The sequence below is a fragment of the Ptiloglossa arizonensis genome, chromosome 9 (assembly GCF_051014685.1).
Source record: "Ptiloglossa arizonensis isolate GNS036 chromosome 9, iyPtiAriz1_principal, whole genome shotgun sequence".
NCBI lineage: Eukaryota > Metazoa > Arthropoda > Insecta > Hymenoptera > Colletidae > Ptiloglossa > Ptiloglossa arizonensis.
The window spans coordinates 9,092,861-9,114,299 of NC_135056.1; the positions used below are offsets into that span (position 1 = coordinate 9,092,861).

At 40.3% G+C, this 21,439-nt stretch overlaps 2 protein-coding genes across 5 annotated transcripts in view; one reads left to right on the forward strand and one right to left on the reverse strand.

Annotated features, from left to right (window-relative positions):
* The window catches only part of LOC143151510 (uncharacterized), a 69,830-nt gene extending 56,598 nt beyond the window's left edge, over positions 1 to 13,232 (reverse strand). Inside the window, exons 1-3 of the mRNA XM_076320707.1 lie at positions 12,977 to 13,232; positions 12,670 to 12,749; positions 7,921 to 7,995 (exon numbers count right to left, since the gene is read on the reverse strand). Coding sequence (XP_076176822.1) covers positions 7,921 to 7,995; positions 12,670 to 12,749; positions 12,977 to 13,079 — 258 coding nt within the window. The 5' untranslated portion in view covers positions 13,080 to 13,232. The remainder of the gene's footprint in view (positions 1 to 7,920; positions 7,996 to 12,669; positions 12,750 to 12,976) is intronic.
* The window catches only part of LOC143151511 (band 4.1-like protein 4), a 226,401-nt gene that overhangs the window by 103,705 nt on the left and 101,257 nt on the right, over positions 1 to 21,439 (forward strand). Inside the window, exons 1-2 of one of the 4 annotated variants that reach the window (XM_076320711.1) lie at positions 13,595 to 13,633; positions 14,250 to 14,374. The exons of 1 other annotated variant lie outside the window; for it this stretch is intronic. The gene's annotated coding sequence lies outside the window, so the exon portion shown is untranslated. Of the gene's footprint in view, positions 1 to 13,594; positions 13,634 to 14,249; positions 14,375 to 15,609; positions 16,116 to 21,439 lie in introns of those variants that run through there. 2 more of the 4 variants (XM_076320712.1, XM_076320709.1) reach the window with 2 other exon arrangements.

Genomic DNA, 21,439 nt, shown 5'->3' on the forward strand with positions numbered 1-21,439 from the left:
CGAATCGCGAACAATTCGAAATATAGTAGAAACGTGATTAAAAGAGACTTCAGTTCTCACGATAAAATTTATATCGACGAAATCGCGTCGGAATTCTTTCGCGTAGAATTCCAGCTTAATTCTCCAAGCGTGGACATTATTTTTTGAAGAAAAAAAAAGAAGGGAAATATCACGAATATTTGAAACTAAAAATAGCAAGCAATTCGTTTACTTTAAACGGTATCGGTCTACCGTACGGAACGCTATTATTTAAAAGATACCGCGTCGGAAATTATCCTTCGAAACGCGGCTGCGCGTTCTTTGATTTTCGAACGACGATCGAATCGTTTCGACTTCTAACGAAGCTGACGGGCGGTATCCACGATACGACTAAATATCGTGTTCACAGGGAACGTTCCGACTAACCGGAATCAATAATCCCGCTTTACTTGGAGCATCGCGATTTTTTCCACGACCGGCCCAGTCTACGGCACCATTTTCCAAAGGCATTGTGGGACGAGGTTATTTATCGAACAGCGTTTGAAAGCGCGTACCCGCTAAGTGTGAGTTTAAATGGCGTTGCGGAGTAGCAATTAACGTGCTCTTATTGAGTTAATATTTAGCCGCTGCGAGCGCGACTCCGATAATGTGTATCACGGTCAACAAATTAAAGCGGTAACCGCATTAATAGATACCGTAGGACTAAACGCATCTTCGAAACGATCGGTAACGTTTACACGGAACGTCGAAAAATCGCGAAAGGTAATCGAAGAGTAAATTCGATTTCGAATCGAGGCATTCCCGAAACGACGACACCACGGGGCGGGAAATTGGCGGAAAATCGCGAATAATAACGCGTTCTGAATTCCCTGGCAGAAAAACGTGGCCAATTGCCAAGCAGTAGCCGATAAGCGTCGCATTAGGTAATTTTCGATGCCATTAGCCGCGATCAACTTCAAGGACTCCGAGTTAAAAACGACGCCACTTAGGCGGTGGGCATCGTTGACGAGGGGATGACTCATTACGATGAATTTTATCTTGCCCGTGTTCGTTTCCACGATCAGCAACCGATGGAAACGGCACCGTGGTCCCGGCACCTGATTAGTTATTAAAAGCCGAGGTGCCCGGAGGTCACCGTCCACATCCGGTGCAGAGGCTCGTGAATAGCACAATGTCTTTCGATCAGCCGTGTCGAGGCGACACGTATTCCGTGCCGCGAGCAACACAAGGTGCGTTTCGATTCGAACCACTCGTGAAACGAGTACGAGAAATATCGTCGTGTACCTCCGTTATCCGAACCTTCGTCTCTACGATCGTTCCCACGTTTCATTCTACTCCGTATCGAGAGTCTCCCGTGGAGAAGTCTAGCGTTTACACTTGGAACGAATAATAGGATCTACGACGGCTTACGCGTAACGTAACGATCCTTCTAGGTATGTACTTTTCATTCGAATTTAACCTTTTCGCGCCTATTCTGAATTACGAGTCGTCCAAAGGAAATTATCCAAACCTTGTCATTGAGTTCGAATCGTGCATTCGATGAATTGCACGGAAAAACATGTCCTCGATTTTCCACCGACTCTTAAACTCGTTTTCGTTTCGTGAAATCTCAGAAAAAGAAATCATTTCTCTTAAATTCGTTTCAAAGTGTCTTAAATACCAAAATATAATACTTCCCACGAACACGAACTCTAAATTGTTACTAGTTTCTGTACCTCGTTATCGGTCGTTCTATCTCTTCATCTTTATCGATTCATTGGTAAATCGACAATCGGTGAAAGTTTACTAATTCCTTTTGTAACAATATTCCTCCGTTTCGTAATAATGTGTTCATTATTTCGACTAGTCGTTAGAAAATGAAGTTCATCTTTCTTGAAACTATTCGGTATAGGTTAATTTCTGCGCGATATACAATCAATATCGATACTATTCCTGTTAGAAATATTAATGTTTAAAAAAGAGATGTTTATGTTTCGAAGTAAGTGTCGTTCCTCGCATCTTTGCCCTTTGCGTATGACTTTCTTTAAGAACAATGTTTCTATTCCTAAAAACAACGCAATGTCGAGTTACCAGCCATTTTCCGATATTTATTACTTCTCCAAACAATTGTTCGACATTCAATTGTCAACTGTTACATTCTATGCGACTTTCAATTATTGACTAATGTCCGAAGTGTTCGGACATGCGTTCAATGTTAAGAACTCCGTTCAATCCTCGAAGAAGCCATAAATTTCACGAAAGTTAAATAACGTTGAGTTATCTGCCCTCACGCTGTCCTTAGAAATACATACGTCGTTGACCGTTGCTATCTATATACCCGTTTGTCGCTTCTTAGGTTCTACTCTGGATACAAAGTAGAACCTAATTTCAAAGTTAAATTGGATACAGTTTGGATACAAAGTTACGATTGAAAATTTCCCAAAGATGGCGCCAACGAATTTCCACCTTCTAACTACGAAATTGTTCAACGTTCGAAAAACTACCGGAACAGCTGTCGATCCGTTACTATTATCATTGAACACCTTTATTAGACGAATATAGAGGCACGGATACATGAATATTCAATAAGAACAACGTAAGAAGCGAGGTGCAGCTAAGTTGCTGTTATTAAAACCTAATCATAAATGACGGCGACTCGAGGGAATGCGGTAGATAAGCTAATTACATTCTAATCTAAACCGTGGAGTTTTCATCGAGTCGAGACTGTTACACGGGTCGAATGTTGTCACGGGGAAAACCTCTCTTCCGTTAACAAGTATTCCTTCTATTTTGGAGTGCAATTAGTCCAACTTAATTAGTTCGATCCCTGTCAATACCTTTCGCGGTTAACTTTCCTTTCAAACTTCACGATACACTAACCTCCTTCTATTTCACCGTATGTATATAAATATTTTCTTCTCATTTCTCAGATTTTACGCTATTGTATCCTTCCTTCTATCCTAGAGTGCAATTAATCCAACTTAATTAGTTCGATTCTTGCCAATACCTTTCGCAGTTAACTTTCTTTCAAACTTCACGATACACTAACCTCCTTTTATTTCACCGTATGTATATAAATATTTTCTTTTCATTTCTCAGATTTTTACGGTATTGTTGTCCACGTTCCTGGTTCGTCGAACAGTATATTTTCTTTTTTCACTAACGGTAAGTTATCGTTGCTGAAATATCGAACGAGTAATATCAAGAACTCGAGCACTCGATCGCGCGAACGTGTTTCTTCGTTAGTTCGGATAATCGAGGCTCAAGCATAGTACGAAGCGAGGAAAAAGCAAGGTAGACTTCTCCTCGAACAGTACTCACGATGACGGGTGACGGGAGGTTGGACCGATCCTTTGTTGGCCCAAGATATGAACTAAAGTGCGAGGCTCTGGTTATCGGCTTATCTCGCATTCTTAGTGAACGTAGTTTCTGTCACGGTACACGATGCAACATCGAAATGGCCTTTACAGCTATTTCTTTCGTCAACATTCTTTACCACGATATCGCCGATTCGTGGATTCGTCAATTTCTTGCTCGCCCATAGCTAAACGGATGAAATTTTTTATTTACTTTCCACATTGAACAACCACCAACCAATTACAATCGTACGTTTGACCCCGTACTGTGTGAATCTTTGATATTATATCGAAAAAGAATATTTTTTAATGGAAATTATCTTGTAAGGTTAGAGAAATAATTAAAAAGAAAAGAAGAATCAAAAATATAGAAGATACGAAGAGATTTTCATACGTATCGACAGTGTCACACTGTGCGATAACTGCAAAATGTAACAAATGTAAATACAAAGGAATTATGCAATAGAATGTTACTTACCGGTAAATGTAGTCCTTATTCCCGAAAATTGTATGCTGCTTACCTGTTCTTCTTTTGTTATAAAATATTCTAAAGTTACGTTTAATTTTTGTCTAACATTTCCAATACTTTCATCGTTACTAAAACAAGTTTTAAAATCTGAGTTCACGATACAAAAGTAAGTTAATCATTTCAGCGGAACTTTCTCTTTTATCGTGCAAATAAGATCGATGAAGTGTGTACGAGTGAATATTTAAAGAGAGCTGGTGCGTGACAGTTGTTATTATTATAACGAAACAAAAATTGTGTACCACCGGTGATACACTCTGAAGCGTAGAGGTAAGTTTGCATGCCAATGTGAGTAGAACCGAGATAATACCAAATTACATTGTTTAAAGTACTAGATTCGGCAATAAGATCAATTGCATTTTTTTTTGTAGAACCTCGATATCGCGTTTATTGTCGAAAAACCTAAACACGAATTCTCAATATTGTTATTTAATTTTTCGATTCCGCAAGTGTACAAAATCTTGAAAACTTTGATGCTCTGCGTTCCGAAATGTTTCAATCGAACAATCCTGTCGACCGTATTTAATTTTTCATTTATTACAAAAGTACTCTTCGACGTACTTCGTAGTACCTGCACGCAATAGCTGTTTGCGTAAATTCCTGAAATATGAATTTTTTTCAACTTATCCGAACCTTCGACAAAATTTAATCAACGTCCTATTGTTTCGTGGATCCAAAACTTCAGACTAATTCTCGATTAAAAACATATTTCTCTCCATAAGGCATATCGATATTTCTAAAATTATAAAAGATACAGAATTCTCCAAAATAGAATTAATTTGAAAATATCTTCGTGTTTTTTCGTCGTAGATTGCATTCGATTTGGTCGCGATACGATTGTGGAAGAATAAAAAAAAAAAAAAAACGAACACGGTAGATCGTGGTAAGAAGAAACGTACACGGTGAACGTGTAAACACACGTTTATACTCGCGTGTTGCTAAAATCATGGTTCACGGAACGAGTAGGGAAAACTCGACGTGAAACAGTAGCGAGTAGTAAAGTTGCGCTTCATTCAGGCTGCAGTCGCTATTTGTCTATAAACGGTTACGTCATTTTCGAAACTTAATAACGCGGCGCGGCAAGCAATTTAATGACACTCGATCGTGGATTATTATTGCGATGACCTAACAATGAGTTATCGTCTTTCGAATGTTAACGGAGTAAAAGTTGTGCGGCAAGCGAGGGTACATGGTTTATGGATCGTGCAACCGCAACCAATTCTTAAGGTGCGCTTATTGTTGGATCGTTCCTTTTTTTTTTTTCTTTTTTCACTTTTACGAAGCGTGCGCGACGCGTTGTGCCCGCTGTTTCTGCATACGTGGTCGCCATAAAGTTCAGGGAACCCTCATTCGCCGTGAACTCGGAATGAAACGTACACGCGACTAACAGTTGCGTGAAAACCCCGTGAAATCGGTCGGCTGTTGCGACGCAATTTTTATTCGTCGGCCAATGTGTTCGCAGAACGCTGCAAAATAACGAACCTTGCGCGCAAAATGGAATCACAACCTGTGGAGACGCCATTTTCAATTCGAGTTTAATTCAACGAAATCCACGACCGAGACAACGTGCGACGAGAATTCGCGGTCGGTGGAAAATTGAAGAAATTCTTTATTTTTCTAACAGATCCCTCGTGAAAATTCCTCGTAAATAACCTCTTCTTGTCGATCGAATAAACGCGTCAAAGAAATCTACATATCGCTTCTCGTTTAGAACAAGTGCAATATTTAAAAGAACGGTTTATGAAAATTCATTTCGCACGAAACAATACGTCGGTGACGCGAGAGATATTTCTCTCGAGCGATAAATTACGAAAATTTACGAACGAAATAATATTGTTCGCTATCGTCGCAGTTTGGGATTGTTCATTGAATTTTAATAGTTTTTTCACGGATCTAGCACAGGAGTAGTTTTATCGTTAAAATTGTAAGAAAAGAAATTGATCTGTGGATTACGAACGTTGCATAGATTTTGAGTTACGATTTTAGAGAACTCGTACGTTTCTTAGGGGACTGGATTCGTTTCGTGAATGTGCACAGAAAGAAACGTGTACGGCTGCTAAGGTTCTGGTTCATTAACGCGTAAAGCGAGAAATTATTTTGTAGCACGAGAAGCGTTTATAAGGCTTTGTATGCACTTGATGCAATTTTAAGAGTTGTACGTTACCGAGAATACAACGTGGAAATGTTAGAACCGCACGAAGGGGACGCAGAGGCGAAAAAATGTTTAGTAGATTTGTATCTGCCTCATCAGCTCCTACTCAGCATATGCACTGTGCAGAGTATGAAAGTGAACCAATTGTGAGTAGTTAATTACACCGGTAGAAGGTTTACGAATACACGATTCTTCGCATCGGGTATCATCGCGATATTAATTACGGGCTGATTAAAATAATGAAATTATCTGTTTTCGATCAAAAGAATATTTTATACCGGTAATAAATCGCAACCAAACACGAAAACAATTTAAATACATCAAATATGCGTATCTTTGATAAGACTTTACGTTTCGGCTACGAATAATTTCCCTGTAATTTTACCAGAAATATTTACAACGGATTATATATACGTCACCATAAATAGAACAATCGGAATAAAATAAACGTTGCAACGTACGTACGAATTTATAAATTATTTTTAGAAGGAATACGCTTAACAGGTAATGTAGGTTATCGTCTCTACAATCCACTATGTCGTCGAGCAGAATAATTTCATTAATTTCTACTATCTTAGAAAGATTAAATTCAAAGAATTTACTTATCTTTAAAACTACCATTTAATCATTCACATAATTAGCTATTGATTATTTTATGAAATTGCTTAAACCTTGTATATAAAGTATATTACTTTTATCAAAAACTATAATCCAACTGTCATCATAAGATCCTGATTCGTCTACAGTTGATAATTTAAATTCATTTCGCGATCTAACAACCATTATTATTATTATTATTATCGTTTTATTAAATTTGTATATTTTTATCGATATCAAATTACTCGCATTTAATTTAGAAATTAATCCACGAGAAAAGATTTCCTACACTCTTGATGTCTTGCGTACTACTCGTATCTAAAATGGATTGGTTGTAATATTTTGTACTACAATTAACCGTACGCACGATGAATACTTAATTGACTCTTCCAATAATCGAAAGCGGTATTCATTCTTATCATGTGCCACTTTTCTAAACTGAATCGAAAACGTGAGACCTCTAATTGTGAGTCATGAACATACATTGAGTCACAGCCAAAATCGTATACCACGCATCGAAAAATGTTTCGTCTCGTAAAAAAGTTTAGAGATGATTTGAAAAAATGTGATAAATATGTAATGTTAATGTATCTATATTTATTATATAGTAATACAAAAATAAACGAACCCTTCTATATACAAAAAAAGAACAAAGTGGAACACAATTAAAACTTCAGTATTTTGTTGGATACTTTCAACTACATTCGATCTCGCACAATTTACTTCATATTTATTTTACTAACTTTTCAGTAAAATCGGGTTCAATTTTACCCAACTTCTCTCTTAATTCTCTTTTTGAATCATTCCTATTTTTAATCACATGCTTCGGGATACTAATTTCTAATTGATACCAGATGTGTTCTATTACGTTCAAATCAGGTGATTACGAATGTGTATTTATTACTTTGAAACAATTATACATTAACCACATCCTAGCTACGTGCGACGTGTGATTGGGATCGTTTTGTCTGTAAAATTTCAAGCAGTCCGGATTGAATTATAGTAACTTTATTTGTTCCAATACTTAGGAACGTTCCTTTGTTTTTATATTACCATATAATAAATACAGATACATTGGCATTGTATACATATCTTATTCGTATTTCGAAAATCGTTCCTAAACATTTTTACGAGACGAAACATTTTTTGATACTTGATGTACGAGTTTGATCTGCAATAAACTGTAATTCACTGTAGGTCAATTTCATTGAATATTTAAGTTCGGTTAAAAAAACAGGTATTCTTTTTAATTGTTGCTACTTCTACAATCGTGGTAGCTTGTACCTTGCGTGTCGAACACTACCTACGTAAAACTTAAGTCTCGAACTTACCGAATCCTTTGACTTCTCGTTCAGTTCCACCACAGTTTTCTGAAGCTCGCAGTTCTGCCGGCGCAGAAGTGAAATCTATACACGGTAAGAGAATCAATTAACGATACGTGCGATTCGCTTTTCCGTTTAATACAAGTTTGGAAAAAAAAAAGAATTACAATAAATTGCCTTCGTTGTTACGTACTACTAACGGTATACAAAGAAATATTTTAATTCAAGGTTTCAACTATATTAGTTCATCGTCTTCCACAAATGATAATATTGAGTTAATGCGATATTGGAATAATTCTTTTTTGTTTATAGACATCATCGTAATCATTTGTATACAGACTACAGACGTTGGACAGATAAAGGCGGATCACTGCATATACAGGGTGTCTGACAGAAATTTATTACGTCGACAAATTCAGTATTAATTCTCTTGAGAAACGAACTAAATGAAAATCAATCTAACGTATTTTTATATTCAATTTAATCATTCCCGGACGATCGATTAAGCATAATCCTCTCGACCTCAAATACGAGTTATTATCGTGTATTTATTTCTGCACTGTACAATTTTGCTTTTTGCAATTCCTTGTAGGTAAAAATTCAAAGATGTAAAATTTGGTTAGAAAGATACATTTTCCAAGAAAATCGTTAAATCGTTCGTTAAAAATTTACTCCATTCAACTGCTCGAGTAGAAAACAAAGTTTAATTACAAAATAGTATACAATCCAGTTCGAACATATAAATTTATTCCAAAACACTATCCTATCGTGTAATCGTATTTTCGATACAACTCTCCAACAATTTTTCAAAGAACATATTCGTAACACTTTCGTCATCCTTCGTTCGCTTCACTGTCAGACACCCTGTACATTACCGTGAGCGATTAAAAATCGAAATAGAATTTTCCCACGTGTCGATCGAATCGATCGATAAAAATATTATGTTAAGGAATAAATTCGTTGCGCTAACGGGCGTGGAGTGGAAGGTTCGAGAACTCTGGAAGCTTCGATTGAACTTTCGAGAGCACTTTTGACAGTTGGGCGCAGTTGGAAAAGTTCTTGGAACTTGGCGATCGTGTTGGAACAGCGACGAAAAATCGGTATCGTGAAAGGTGAAGAGGTATGGGAAGGGGGAGAAAAAAGGAAAAAAAAAAACGAAAAAAAAAAAAGAAAAAGAACGTTGACACGGGGAACGCGGTAATCACGCTACGGACTTAAATATTGGTAACCATAATCAGAAGGAAGTCCGGTGGTACGCTGTGGGCATAGGGACCGTACGATGCGCGTTTCTGTTTGCCTTCCTTATCTCAGGTTTGCGCTGCGATAACCGCCCGTCCCCTTCCCCAAACGTTATACCACCTATACCACATCATCTTACACAGCCGCTGGAAGCAATGGAAGCGAAACGATTCGAATCGTTTTAAATCCACGCTCGATAATTTCTCATATTTTTTTTTCCACGCGAAGCTTCCAACGACATGAACAGCCGCAATTTGTTTCGGTTAGGATAAACTTCCAGCACGTTAAATGGATTTTCAGTCCGTGATCCCGCTGTAGTACAGTGAGCTGGTAAATCGGTCGAACGACGAACAAATTGTGAAAATATGTCGGCGAAAAGCGGCGAGCAGCTTCAAGCGGTGGTAGGGAAATTATTGTCGCGACGAGTAAAATTAAACCGATAATATTCAATACGGAGCGTACGAATATGTGAGCACCGTGTGGATAATTTCACGTTTAACGAAACTGGTGTATCGTGTTGACTAATTCACCAACGATTTGTACTCGAAGTTCGTCTACACTCAATTATGGTGAAAAAGTGAACAATGTCTTCTTTCTATGTGGAAAAGGGCGATACGAATAAACGATGAGAAGTGTGTTTTTTTTTACAAATTAAAAAGAAAAGAAACATACCGAAATTTCGTCTTAATTTGACTCTCTACGAATAATTTTTACCTATTACTTGGGACTACGTTAAACTAAGGTGTATCTTTTTAAAAAATTATGTATAATACGATACTCTGTACCATTTATCGGCTCGATGTGAATTCGATGCGTTTGAAAACTTGTTGAAAAATTTATAACAGTTTCCAATTATTTCGAAGCGTAGGTAATGTAACGGAGTTCTTCGAAATTTGAAGTAGAACGTATTGAATTCGAAACGAGACTTAAATACACATTTAATTTCATAGAATTGTTTGATTAACAGAGCTACTTTTAGGATCACTTTCGAGGTAAAGTTCATGGCAAATTATACAATTGAAATATATTTTAGAAGAAAATGCACGATTCGTGAAAAATTCATGAAAATGTATTCACGATTATTACAGTTGAATCTGATCAAAGACCTCCTCTACTATACCCGTTATTTATGTTCCGGAAACACGGCGCGGATATCGAACGTTAATATTGGAAAACGATATTACGATTCCTGCAGGTTGATAACGGAATTAACAGATGCTTCAAAGTTTTAACTGGATTTTTCGACTGCTCTGCGCAAATGGGTACCTATCATTCCGCTACAAATATAATTTTACATTGTTTCATTTAAATATGGAATTGCGTAATTAAACGAGGTAATTAATATTTTAAAAGTCGATCACACTGCGCGCAGCAGGTATAGTGATTAAATCTGTAGACCAAAACCGCGGTTTAATGCATAGAATTTATTTGATTTACCAGAATTTGTTTCACTTTTCCGTCGTACATTTCTAATTATTTTTAGCACTGTATTTTTTTTTTCTAGATAGACAGTTAATAGTAATATTGACTCCTTCTTTGAATGTATCAATATTTATGGTGCAAATTCGTTCGATTAAACAGAGTTAAAATTGTTGCGAGATCGGTGGACGAAACTTTGTTTCTCGTTTTAACGTTTACATTCGATTGTAACGGAATAAAGGGTGTCATTATTTAACCAAATAGTGTGTCGTGCAATTTCACCTTAAAACCGCAAAATAATTTCTATCTGCAGTCGTTATTCGGTCTCGAAGAAAGTTTCACACTGTGGTTTAAACAGAAAATAGTGTTCCTTCCCCCGACCGTGTAATATTAAATTTTTAAATCTCGATAATAAAAGAATCGGTATCGCGAAGATCAATGTACTCGGTAAATATCGTTTCTTTTATATTATATTATCAGCTCTGTTATTTGTTCATTCGAGTATATGTATAAAGTAATCGAGCGTACTCCATATTGATTCAATATTCGGACTGAAAATTGTACCGATGTTAACAAATACAAATCTGAATGTAAATATACAAAAAACGTGGAAATTACTCGAACAATGAAAATACCCTAAGCAATAATTACGTACGGTAAGAAACGATGGTAGGTAAATTTTAATGAACTAAATCGTGTATTTATTCTTTTTCAAAGAGCAATTTTTTTAATTCAAAAGTAACTTTTATCTCCGATGTACGTTTAAATATTTTATTACCCGTTGCATTCGAACGCGTAACAACGTTCAAAAATATTAACATTACTCCCATTGATGCAATGCAAGAAATCGTTCAATGAAAACGTAGATTTGTCCCATTAATGTACAAAATGATGTACGAATTTTGCCTTTTGCGAAACCGATCGATTCGATTGTCTCCCGATTGGTTCGGATAATGGAAGGAGGTTGTGGTGTTCTCGATTCGTTTCGTTGCATAAATTGCCGACTGTACGAAACTGTTTCGATGTAATCCCTCGATCAATTTACGAATGCTCGTGGTTTCAACGGGCACACCTTCCTTCGGTAAAAGTCAATGAGGATCGAGTGCATTAACACTGTAACGTTATATGGGTTTCTAAGGGAGACAGGGCCGGGCACATAAGCATTGTTAATGTAGACCAAAGGCTTTGATATCGCTATCTATCGGTTCCTAGAACAACGGAAGGCATGGTTCTGAGGTTTGCCACAAAAGCACGAACAAACGTGGTGCACGCTTTCGGTCTCTTATGCTTCCACAAATTGTCCGCGATAACAAACCGGAACGACGTGACCGTGCAGACTTCAATGACCCACCCTACCCCCTGCCCCACCGTCAGAACTATTTTTGCACGGAGGAGCGATTGCACATTCGAAGGTCGTTACGTCGAGTAATATTTCATGAAAGAAGTACGTACGTCGATCGGAGACAAACTGGAATATTCGAGGCACGCGTATTCATGGATGGAGTTTTTAATCGAATAATACCGGGGGGGGGGGGAGAAAAATACATCTCGTTTCGTAGTGTTTCGTTTCTCGAACCGTGTACCACGCGAATACTACGTGGATTTTACGTGGATGCAACGCGATGAGAAACGCAAGCGAACGATAGAGTTTCGTCGCACGAACCGATGTTTCACGACCACGAAGGATAGTTCCGTATCGCTCCTTGCCGAGGGTTGAAAGGATTCAGGGTTGGTGTCATGCGAGATAAGGTAAACGTGTTTACATTACACTCAATCCCGTTTATTATGGAAAGCAACATCTGTTAAAATAATTTCTAACCGCTGGGTAACTGTATCCTTATCAAAGTAGTCGACATCTGCGTTCGTGTCGAGAATTTGCAATGAAGCGTGATACACGATTACGAAATAGTTGTTACAAACCGACGAGCGTAATCGAGCCCCAGAAATTTATCGATACAAAAGTGTAAAGTAACGTAATTTCTTTACGTAACGTATTCTTAAGGGGGGAGGGAAAAATATAATTGATTACGCAAAGTTAAAAAAAAAAGACGGATATCGCAAACTGTCAATGTTGCGGTCGGGAATTAAAATAATACTCACTTCAGCGTCTTTCGAGTTGAGCAACTCTTGCAGTTCGATGCACTTCTCGTTCGCTTCGTTTAACGCTCTCGATCGTTCGTCTACGTAGAAGAAATAAGCGAGTGATTATTCGAAAATTGTTTGAGCAGCGAAAAAACAATGCAGAACTTTGTAATCGCGAGATTTTAAATTTCCCGCCACTTTGTCGCAATTCGGTTGGTAAAACAGACCCTTATATTGACAGTCGTCAGTAACCTCCTACGTTGCGCGTACAAGAAACAACAATAACCGTTAATCGTGTCGCGAGTGAAAGAAAAATCGTACACACCTATTTCTTCCACAATGCCATCCGATAAGACCTCCTTGGTAAAGTTTGTTATTTGTCCTTTTAAATTCGACAAGCTAGGCAGTCCGTCACCGAACCACGCCATTTTACACGTCGACACACGTCGCTAAATGTATATTTCTAAATGTATTTGAGCACTCTTTCTGGACGTTACGAACACTGCATATTCTGCCAAAATTACACACGTCAACGGCATAAAAGTATCAAAACATGAAGTAAGAGGAACACGTAGTAACCTTCGCAAAATACACAAATTTAGTTGTGCATGCTCGACAACACTGTGTAAAAAAATTACTAGATTCTTGGGATTTTTTCGGTTTTACATAACGAAATATACCGCGGTAAATTGATATTCGTTTGCGTGACGGTTGCAACGATATTTTTCAATCGGTCGTTTTCGGTTCCACCCGTTCGGAACACAACGATCGTATTGCGTTTACACAACACGTTGATATTCGATGTATCCCATTATCGATAGAGTCGTTTCTGGTGAGCCGAGGAGCCGACAGAGGGCACCACCGTCGTATCTGAATTTAATGCATTTTAACCAGGCACGATAATTTAGAACAGTTCACGCGCGAAAACCTACGAGTTATTAACAAATTCCCCGTTGCAGCGTGTAGCGTACGGAGTGCACCGGTAATTGAAAACTTAATTTCGCCAATCAGCACGACTCGCTATAGTTTCGCGTTCAAGGTTCCGCGCACACCGTATCCGTCGGTAGTCTTTCGTTGGTCTCGAGATCGGAATATTTAATATTAGTGTCGCGATGGCGTTTTCGTTGACAAGGTTATGGGAATCGTGTACCATTGCCGTGTAATTCGTAATGTTCGTTCGTTGGTTGCTCGTCGAAGCGTTGGTTCGTTGAAACGTGTCGCTAACGGGGGGTGAAACGAGCGATAAATACCAGCCTCGGCTGGAAATCCGAAAACCGAGCGAGAACGTTCGCAAAAGATCACCGGCGCCGTTTAAAAGCGCCACGGTTCTACGGTGAAACACGCACCCGTAACACCTGTTTTAAATAGGACGCTCTCGCGTCAATTTACTTCTTTTCTCGACGCGAATAAATTGCCCGCGTTTCCCTATCCACTCTCCCGTGACTTGTAATTCGGGGATAAAAACCCCTTTGAGAGCCGGCCCACGGCAGCCTCTATCATTCAGAAAAGTGGCTTAGTGTGTTCAACGAATGACGATTTAAAAAGGAATGTCCTTTCTTCTTCTTTTAATCCTGTCGCGCGTTCCCTTTTATTTTTAGGAAGTCGAGTTGATTGCATGGACATTATGGGACAGCACGTTTTTACGAGACTTCTTTCCCCGTGGCGTGTACCAAAGTATTAGGAAGAATGGTGGGCACGAGGCCGAGGTCCTCGACGGAGGAAGGTGAGTAGCGGTTGAGAGAGGGACAGACGCTTCGCTATGCCGTGCTTACGCCCAGTGCCGTATCGTTACCACCGGGCCACTCGTTCTCAAAAGGGCGCGCGATTCAATTCAATCGACGACCACGCGGAACATTGACAAATCTCTTTTTTTTTTTCTCTCTCCTCGCATTTCCTCTTTCGCGGGATCCGCGAGCGTTCCACGGGCATACTTTGGGCGGTATTGTACGCTTTATGGAATATTTTTCAGTACCTTTTGTCGCTAATTGCGATATCTCGAAATAGGATTTTCGTTCGTCGCGCGAAGGATCACGGTTAGCGTTTTACGCGCCAAATGACAAATCCGTCGAGCTCGTGAAATTTTAAACGTTTTTTTTTTTGGAAGTATACGATAATTCGTTTTCTAAGCGGAATGTTTGGTACGAGGTTCTCGAAAATCGTAAGAGGAATGGAAAATTGAGGTTAGGTTCGGAGCAGCGCGTTAAACGCACCGCGTCTCTTTTGCACTATTGTCGAGGTACTTTACTTCGTTTTGTAGACAGATCTTTGCGCACCTGTGCGGTAAAGACATTAAGTGTACGAAACAAAATAAACCTAGAATCATCGTATTCGATCGAGACTTAAGAAATTGAGCGATTCCAATTATTGTTTTCTGGAAACTCGAAAAAAAGATTACTGTCGCTTGAGACAAAATTTTAAACGATTCGTTTGTCGCGAAAAAATACACGAAAGTAATTCCATGATCCACGATCTCTCTACGTTCGATTGGTCAGGTTAAAATTTCCACGCAAAAAGTTACAAAAGTAATTCCAAGATCCACGAGCTGCTTACGTTCGTTTCGTCTTGTAAAAATGTCCAAAATGTCCACTGTTTTCCAAAGCAGCTCGAAAGTGGTCGAATTTTCGACTCTCCCCTCCGTTGTTGAATCGGTCGAGGATCGCGTTCGTAAAATGTTTTCGGGCAAGGCGCGGGTCGGTTGTACGTCACTGGCCGCGCTATCACGATCAAGAGAGCGAGCATCACGGGCCAGTCCGCGCGCGGAAGGGAGACGGGGCGCGCGCGCGCGGCGAAGGAAAGGTAAAGGAAAGGAAGGCGCGCAAGGTAAAGGCATATCTTGGATCCTTCGGTTGACTCGGCTCAGTCCGATCCGAGCCAAGCCACTGCCCTGATCCCGAGCGCGCCTCCGCTCGCCGCGGTTGGATCCCTCTCGGTCTGTTTCTGCTCCCGACACGGTCCCGGCTCCCGGCTCCCCCGGCGTCTAGTCTAATCCGTGGCGAGTGTCATCGATCGCCGATCGGCGAACTTCCTTCCTACGCGGTCGGTTGTTCCCTGTCCCGCGCGTTTCCCTGTCCCCCCACCACCGCGCGGTTTCGCGACTCGCGGGGATTCGCCCTGCGAACGAAAATCGCCAGCTGACATGTCACAGTGCGCGCACCATCACCGCGCCGACCGTCGCCGGTTCACGCGCGTTCAGTGAGAAACGGAAGCGGACCCCCGCACGGTCGGTTCTCGTTCTCCGTTCTCCCTCGTTCGAATCTCTTCGGCCACACCCCCCTACCACCCCCGACCACCGACACATCCCCCGAACGTGACTCCGGTGCGCGCGTTCCTCGAAACCGGAGAATTTCTGTGGATCCTTCGACGCCCGACACCGGAAGTGTGATGACCCTGCCAGCGGTACGGGCTGCATCGATCAACGCGGCGACAGCGTGCCTTCGATCTGGGATCTGAGTTTCGCGGTCAAGGTGCGTACGTACATACAATTATACGCGGTATTCGTACCACGGTCTCCTCGTTCGTTCATTCCCGCGTTTTATTCCCGTTGATCGTCGCACTTTGTTCGGTTCGCCGTGTCTCCGCCGCGACTTTCCACCGTTCGCGTCCAACACCGATGGACGGACGAAGTATTCGGGTTCGTACTCGGGATCGGTATCCCGAGATATCGGTTCGGTCGTTTCACCGAGAGCCTCGTCTTTGTCTTATCGCTGGTTCTCTCACGGGGGCGGACGGACGGACGGACACGGCTAAACCGGGAAAAATGTGTATCGTCGGGTATAATTTGATGTCTCCTTAAAAGTCGATCGACGAATGCTTAATGCGGTACGGGAGCGCGCCTCGTATTGTATTCGCGAAACGCGTCGTCGACTTCGTGTTTTCTTCCGGAGGACGGTGGCTCTGAAAACGTCACGGATAAATGAAACATTTTTCCCGCTTCTTTATGGTAGACAATGGGCTATTAGCCGCGAGCACCAATTACGGAGCCGAGCGAGCGCGCTTCTTTACCCGGATCGGTTGTATGCGCGAATAAAGTGAGCGGTCGGGAGTCTCGCGAAGTCCTCCGCGTCTCGCGGGGGATGCGGATAGACGAAACCGGACAGAGAAAAATCGAAGAAACCAAAGACAACCACCACCACCACCACCGTACGGGTGGGTAGTATTCTCGTTCGGCGCGTCGCCTCGCCTCGCGTAAACTCGGACTAATTGGACGACGTCGTCGGAATGTTGTCTTCGATACACCACGGTTATGCGAGTTCGGGGCCTCGAGTCCGCGGATGGTATCTCGGGCGTAACAGTTTCGCGAAAAGCACCGCTTTTCCGCGCCGTTGGCTCGGCTCGTCGACTCGTTCGCTCGTCGGGCGTCGAGGATCTCCGTGCAAACGCGCCGATGGACGGTCCTTCTTATCGTAACCGCAGATTCCGAAGGCAAAACCGACCGAGAGAGGGAATCGAGGACAACCGTAACCGTCGTTGATATTTACACGGGGAAATTGCTGCTCCGCGCCGGGTTAATTGTATCGGTTTGTTCGAGGTTGGCTTCGTTTAAGGGGGCTTTCACCTCTGGGAGCACGAGAAACCAGCGATTTTTCAAGGTCCTTTTTTGGCTAGTCCATCGGTTCTGAAGTTCCAGTTTCTTTTTTTTTCCGAGAGAGAGTTTGGGGTCGAGCGGTTCGAAAATTTGAGAATTTTTTTTGAGAGTGTAAAATCGATTACTTTGAACTTCGATGTGTTTTTCTGGAAGAGTTTAAGGTCGATCGGTTTGAACGTTTGAGGTTTTTTCTCGAAAGTGTAGGGTTAATCGATTCTGAAGTTCGAGTTTTGTTTTTCTGAGAGAGAGTTTGGGGTCGATCGGTTCCAAAATTTGAGAATCTTTTTGAGAGGGTAAAATTGATTAGTTTGAACTTCGAGGTGTTTTTTTTGGAAGAGTTTAAGGTCGATCGGTTTGCACGTTTGAGGTTTTCTTTTAAAGTGTGGGATCGATCGGTTCGAAAGTTTGAAATTTTTTTCGAAAGTTTAGGGTTAATCGGTTCGAAAATTCGAGGTTTTTTTGTTTTTGGAAGTATTTTCGGAGGTATTCTTTTTAAAAGTGTAGAGTTAATCGGTTCGAAAGTTCAAACTTTCAACCGAAGATCAGGTTGGAACGCTTTTGAAAGTTCGAGATTCTTTTTCTTAGAAAACTGTAGTTTCGAAAGGTTTGAAACTTAACGCGCGTGTTGCTCGTACTTTTAAGAATCCGTAAAGAAAAAGGTCTTAGAGAAATACTTGTAATTATCTCGTATACTTGGAAAATAGTAAATTTTCGGTATACAAATTTTTCGAAAAAAATCAAGACGAGGTCGAATAATCTTTCTCGTTAAAAATGGCCCTTCTCGGATTTCTACAGTTTACGAGCCACCGTGTAAGTGCAATATGCCGAACAGTAGCATAAAATTTCTCGTTATTATTCCGCGTGTGTTCTCCCCGTGCACCTCTCCGATAAATCGTGAATCGGCTTTGAGATATCTTGCACAGCTTTGGAATCGTGCGATCGTTACACCAGCGTTTCCTAAACAGTGTTCTTTACGGTGTGAACGATTCTTCGACGAAAAAAAGACGATTAACCTTTTCGCGCACGTGTATCTTACTCCGATTTTTGTTTCAAAAATAAAATTTAAAAAATCGACTAGTCACGAACGATACATTCTGTACGTACACTACAAATAAAAAATGAGTGTGTCGTGTCTCGAAAAATTTGAGAACAATACTTTCGGAATAAAATTACAATCGATGCTTGCGAATTGAAAAATCAAATAAAGTTCGATAACACCGTAAGTATATATTATCAGTCGTAAACGTTGCGACCTTGAGCGTAGGTCTTCGATACGTACAAAATTACGACGATATCGATCGTAAATATTTTTAAATCTATCCTTATATCGAAGAAAGTCCGAGCTGGAAGGTCGTTTAATTTTATTAAACAATCGACTCGTCGCAGCGACTATTTTCCTCGCTTATAATTTTTTCACACCGTGTTCTCCGGACCTTGTACATCGACCGTTTTCGTCGTTTGTAAAATTTTCACGACCCATTCTCGAGACCTTGTACAGACAGGAAACGTGGAAAAATGAAAAGATGTAATTTTCGAGCATTTTCAAAAGCCAAAGACCCTTAAAGATTTCAAAGACCGTGTACATTGACCGTTTTCATCGTTTGTAATATTTTCACGACCCATTCTCGAGATCTTGTACAGCCAGAAAACGTGGAAAATGGAAAAATATAATGTTCGAGCATTTTCAAAAGCAAAGATTCGTTTGTAATATTTTCACGACCCATTCTCGAGACCTTGCACAGCCAGGAAACGTGGAAAAATGAAAAGATGTAATTTTCGATGATTTCCAAAAGCGAAAGCCCCTTAAAGATTCCGAAGAGACAACCAACGTAGTCACGATCGAAACGATAGCGATCGTCGATGTTCGTTGTAGGAACTCTCGAAGGTGAAACTGTTCCTTGAATTGGGAGATTCGTTGGTTCGGTTGTACGGGTCGTTTCGAGTCACGGTCGGATAGCAAATGGACACGCTAATCGGTAAAGGCAGACTTCTCCGCAATTAATTCCGCGATATGGGTTAACCGTGGCAATTCGCTAAGCTCCGTCAGTTTCTATTATCTCGGGACAGATTCAGGGATTCTGGATTCGAAACCTGTTCCACAGATGCATCAGGCCGCGAGCGCTCGCTTCGAGTTCAATGGCACTCGTCAGTTCGGCACATTGAACAGACATTTTTAAAACGACACGAGGACAAAAAGTGTACTTGGACTTTTGACCTTCTGCCGGCGGCCGGTGACGGCTGACTATCCCTTGAAAACGTATCTGTACGTGACGGGAAACAATTACGCCTGTGACTACGAGAAAACGATAGACGTCGTACACGTGACCGTGATTTTTCTACGGCTATTGGGATAACTCGGACAAAAGAATGGTAATTCGAGGAAGAAGACTCTTCTGGTGGTTTGTTCGCGTCGATGACTGTTGCTCGATGTTCCTCGAAACAAACGCGTCATTTCGTCGGGAATAATAATTTTTTAACGAAATTGTCCTACCGGTTCTCTTTCTTCGTAAAGACTTTTCAGTTTCGTGTTTCATCGGTTGGAAGTGTTCGGATGTATCTGCGTTTAATTCTTTTATTTTCATATCTTTCGGAATTCGTTGTTTCTAGGCAGGGAATACTTCTGTGACAACTTATCGAAGCGTGTAATTAGAGTTACGATTTATTGGAAAGGTTTTTTTATTGTACAAAAAGTTTCAACGATCGTGGATCGAAGAACTTTTCGACGAAAAAATAACCACCGATCGAAAAAGTTGACACGATGTTGTTTCTTCGGGTCTATTTTGCTAGAACGATTTTTCACCTATCGTGTAACGACTGAAAATGAGAAATTAAATCTTTCTCGACGAAGAACTACGATATTGACAATATCCGTCGATGTATAGAAATTGTTAACAGGTAAATAAGATACGGAAGTTATCTCAAAATGAATTTAATCCGAAATGTCGATCGAAGTAAACGTACGTACATCGATGTAACAACCGAGAAATAAATTCTATTTTAATTACAAATTCGACAATTTTAAATATTCGAGAAAAAGAAGTACAGACATCGTATGACTGGGAATAATTCTCGAAACTAAGAACCAAGAGGACAAAGTCAAAGAACTCGGTTAGACGAGAGAATAACAATTTTAATCAATGTTAACAGCAATGTTAATCGAAAGTGTACACTCCCGTTCGCAAATATTTGTCCATTGGCGGAAAAATCTTTCGAGTTACCGGTAAATAAATTTTTTGTCCGATCTATCGAAACTGTTATATCGTATCGAAACAACCTGCAACGGGGTTACGTTTCACTTTTGCTCGTTTTGTCGCGTTTGCGTCCGGTAGAACGCAGTGAACTTTTTATCCTTTTTTTTATTTAGAGTTTAATAAATTCGAAGACACCGCAAAATGGTATAAATTTCGTTTCGACGCTTCTTTATCACGATGGAGCGAACATCGTAACTGTAGAAGCTTCGTAGGTACGATGAAAGATGAAGTCTTAAAGAATTCAGCAGCGACGATTGCCTCGAGCAAATAACCGATGGTCGTAGTCGCTTATACAGACATTAAACGGAGGACGAATCATAAGCTGTATTTACCTCTCGGTCGTAAATTGTTCCAAAAACTTGCGACATCCTTCTAAAGAGAAATAAAGTTCGAACAGGCAATTACTTTCGAGTGGTAATCTACATAGTGAGATAGGTTCGAGCATTTCGGTAACGTCGTTTAATTATCATGTTTGCTACTACCGTTCAGTTACATTTACATTTCATTACATTTGCAATCATTTTATTTGGCGAGGTGTATATTTTTAACTACGGGACAATTATATTCGAACGAACAGTTTTAAATGGAACAGTTGGTCGTATATTCGTACTTTCGTCGAATCTACCGAGATTGAAATTATACTTTTCTCAGTCACATTTTCTTCGATCGTTAAAAGAGTTATATTTTCGTTAAATCCACCAAGATTGAGATTGTAATTTTTGCGGTCAGATTTGCTTTTATCGTTAAAAGATTCATACTTTTGTTAAATCTAACGAGACAATTTATTCCTCGCTATTTGCACGTCGTTTTATCGATACGGTGACAGTGGAAAAACAATCCTGTTTTAAATAGGTTGACCGAATATTCGGAATAATATGTTCTCCCGTATGTACATACATTCGTATACGAGATCGAACCGTAGTTCGTACTTCGTTTGTTTATACAGGCGCGA